At 35.5% G+C, this 3549-nt stretch overlaps 2 protein-coding genes across 2 annotated transcripts; both read right to left on the bottom strand.

Annotated features, from left to right (window-relative positions):
* Positions 1-423: 423 nt before the first annotated feature.
* Positions 424-2058, bottom strand: LOC140815991 (protein FAR1-RELATED SEQUENCE 5-like). The gene is made up of 3 exons (XM_073175058.1): positions 1129-2058; positions 853-912; positions 424-432 (listed from the first exon to the last, which is right to left on the bottom strand). The coding sequence occupies exons 1-3, from the start codon at positions 2056-2058 to the stop codon at positions 424-426; spliced, it is 999 nt and encodes a 332-aa protein (XP_073031159.1).
* A 130-nt stretch (positions 2059-2188) lies between these two features.
* Positions 2189-3310, bottom strand: LOC140815990 (protein FAR1-RELATED SEQUENCE 5-like). Its single transcript, XM_073175057.1, has one exon. It carries the CDS (start codon positions 3308-3310, stop codon positions 2189-2191), a length of 1122 nt encoding a protein of 373 aa, XP_073031158.1.
* Positions 3311-3549: the final 239 nt, after the last annotated feature.

Genomic DNA, 3549 nt, shown 5'->3' with positions numbered 1-3549 from the left:
AAATTGAATAAAGATGATTAGATAAATAATTGTAATTTGTTGACAGTAGTTGCAACCGTTGTAATGTTTTGGTGAAGATATTATTTGACAGATGATTATATTGCACATGAACTATTGTAATGTTTACAAGAAAATTTGAAAGCACCAAACCGTTGTAATGTTTTGGTGAAAATATTTTCCATGTAGTCAGAATTATTTGAAATTTCACATTCTCTTGTTTTATATTACATATACAGGGAAGATGTCAAGTAATAGGGATGAAATCTTTTGGTATTCCGAAAATTGGAAGCAAATCATTGTGTCAAGCTTTATGAGACTTCTCATCACTTTAATAGGCATTGCAATTTACTCTTTTTAGATATATCCTCTCTTTGTTAATGCTGTCGTGTAATGAATTTAAGGGCAGTTTTTTAAAAGACGACCCTACTGTGTCTGTTTCATGAAAAAACAGTTCAATATACACAAGGGAAAACCATTTTTAAAAACAAAACACAATGAAATAAGGCAATGCTTCTGCTGATTCACATTAAACCAACAACCCACAAATCCATTAGACAGGTGGAAATTAGAAATAATTTACTACGCGACACAAACATGATGTTTTACGTCGACAACAACGGGTTTTTATACATGTTCCATATGTCATATCAAAGAGAACGATACAACAATATGGCAGCATGAAAATTAAAACACCAAGATTTCTTGACAGAGAATGGTTATCATATTGAATTTGAAAATTCTACAATGCTAATTCTTGAATTAAGCAGAGGATCCTTCTCATGGTGACAGAAACCTCAAAGCTCGATGTTTCATCCACGACAGAGGTTTGATAAAGCACTATAAAATGGTTACCCCATCGCACATATTCAACTTGATAAAATAATAACCTTTATCAAATCCAGTTGTTAGAACCTGTAAAATTCAAAACAGTTATTAATAAAAAAAATATTGATGATTAACAACATATATTTAGAGATTTAAATTATCATCTATCGATCCAAAATCTTCGTCATCTGAGCTTTCTTCTTCGTTTTTATTATTAATAGTTGACCTGAAGAACGTTGAGTATGCCACCATATATTAATTTTGATGATTAACCAAATATATACAAAAATACTAAAAATATACATTGGTGATAAACACATACCCGTCTTGCAAATTTGGACAGTTACGCTTGTCATGCTGCACACCTCGGCGTCTACACCCACGACATTTTCTTCCCTGTGTGGTTGCCTTCTCCTTTGATGACTTTAATCTCTTCCCACATCCCTTTGTTCTAATTTTTTGAGGATCAACGATATCAATAGCCCTATCTGTGGCTCTTCTACATTGACTTCTACCGCTTACTGTTGTAGTCATATTCAAGTCTTTCATTTTGTTGCCAATATAATCAAACTGTGCATTCAAGAAATTTGTTCCCTCAACAGTCAATGATGCAATATCAACTAATGCAGAAGCTTTATAGGATAACCTCAAATGTCTTGACATCAAACATCTTTCTGGAGCTTCAACCACATTTTGCTCATCTGTAGGAAAAAATTCTACAATCTTTGCAGCTTGCGTCCAACGTTTCAGTATATATTTATCCGGCAAATGAAAGACTTGGTTTATACGAAAAAATGCTAACATATGCCTGCATGGAATGCCCTCAAACTGAAATTTCATACAACTGCACAATATATCATCCCCTTGTATGACATGTGTAAGCACTCTTGGTTTCGAAGACGAAGAAGCTTGAAAATTCATCACCTTGTAAATCCCAAACTCATTTCCCACAGATTCTGTTTGCACGTAATAACCATGACTCTGACTCATTTCTTCTTGAAACTCCAACCATTTCTTTTTCGTGTAAACCGTCACCATCTGAGATTCCATTGGCCATTTGGACTGTAGCTTGGGACGCTCATTCATATCGACATGATCTGCAACTAACTCATTGTGTCTTTGGTGCCGAAGTGCCTTATTGAAACGAATGATAAAATCCATCAATGAGTTCTTGCTAGATATATATCTCTTGAAAAAAGCATGTGAACTTTCGGACCGCTGGCTACTTGACATACCCGCAGAAAATATATGATTAAAATATGCTGGTACCCATTTATGTCGCAACTCAAACATCAACGACAGCCAATCATGTTGTTCCAAGTTAGCATTATACATAACAGCTTCCTAGGAACTCTCAAATTCCTCATCTGTGGAGGAATGTAGAATGTACATTCCTTATGCTTTCGTAGTGATCACGTAAAGTCACTGGGTTTAATTTCTCAGAGAATTTGTTCAGTATATGCCACAAACAATATCGGTGTGTTGTTTGAGGAAAAACTTGTGATATGGCTTTCGTCAGAGCAGGATCTTGGTCAGTGATAATCAAGTTTAGGGCACCTTGACACATGGCTTCTAGGAATTTATTAAGCAACCAAACAAAAGAATCTGTTTTTTCGTCACTCAACAATCCACAACCAAAAAGAATGGTCTGATGATGATAATTAACTCCAACAAATGGTGCGAAAATCATCCCATATTTGTTGGTGTTGTATGTAGTATCAAACACAACTACGTCACCAAAAGCAGTGTATGCCCTTCTTGACACATGATCAGTCCAAAAACACCTGGTAAATCTGTTGTCCGAGTCAGTCTCATAATCAAAAAAGAACAATGAACTCTTCACTTTCTCAGATTCGAAGAAATCGACCAATGTTTCTGCATCAATACCCTTATGCTCATCCCTAACACTTTTCTCGTAGTTTCTCATATCTCTTTCTATGAAACCTACATTTTCAGGCCCTCCAGACTCTATCTCAAATAATCTCATTTGTTGACAAGTTGGCACATTGGCTTCTGCAAATTGTTGACTCAACATTTTTTTTGATGCAGAAATACCACGATGCGAGCGTAACAAATGCACCTTCGACGGAGTCGATAATGGATTATTATGACTTTCAATGAAGGTACTGACAACCCAACCTGGACCTGTTTGTTCCTTGACAACTGAAATCTTGGACAAACATCCGGTTCTAGTCTCACCACGGGCTCTTTCTTTTCTTGGTTGATCATTTTTTGTCTGTTTGCTCCATCGAATATCATCTGTATGCCCTTCTTTAAAGCATACAAATTTCTTCCATATAATTTCGTTTGTTTTCTTACTTTTCTTGCTATTACTCATTCTCGCGCTAAAACCGGATTCTCGGGCATATTGGTTGTAGAATGAGAATGCATCCTCTAACGAATCGAATCTCATACCAATCTGGGGTTTCTGATCATCACCGACTTGGGGGATGTACGATTGTTCATCTCTACTATATTGATCCATTTCCAAAAGGACTTAGTTAAATTTTCCAACTCTAAAGCCTAAACAGGGGCGTATCAAATATACAATACTATCTCAACAGCAGCTTTGCAAACAAGACCATGCGCTTCAAAATAACCTGCAAAGATAAGCAAAAATAATATCAATATACCGGAAACCTTAAAACAGTGGCACAATTGTATTAATATCAATATTAATTTTCTATCGGTGTTTTTTATTCATCTTTCATATTTTTGTTTGAA

Source organism: Primulina eburnea, chromosome 16, assembly GCF_022965805.1.
Source record: "Primulina eburnea isolate SZY01 chromosome 16, ASM2296580v1, whole genome shotgun sequence".
Lineage (NCBI taxonomy): Eukaryota > Viridiplantae > Streptophyta > Magnoliopsida > Lamiales > Gesneriaceae > Primulina > Primulina eburnea.
Note: the sequence above shows the minus strand (reverse complement) of the source record. Positions and strands in the feature narration are given on the sequence as shown.

Excerpts from the sequence above, each read along its gene's own strand:
- LOC140815990 (XM_073175057.1), bottom strand. The coding sequence starts at position 3,310 with ATGGATCAATATAGTAGAGATGAACAATCGTACATCCCCCAAGTCGGT.
- LOC140815991 (XM_073175058.1), bottom strand. The coding sequence starts at position 2,058 with ATGTCAAGTAGCCAGCGGTCCGAAAGTTCACATGCTTTTTTCAAGAGA. Across the intron at positions 913-1,128 it reads GGTATGTGTTTATCACCAAT|GTTCTAACAACTGGATTTGA; the intron begins GTATATTTTTAG and ends TGAATTTTACAG.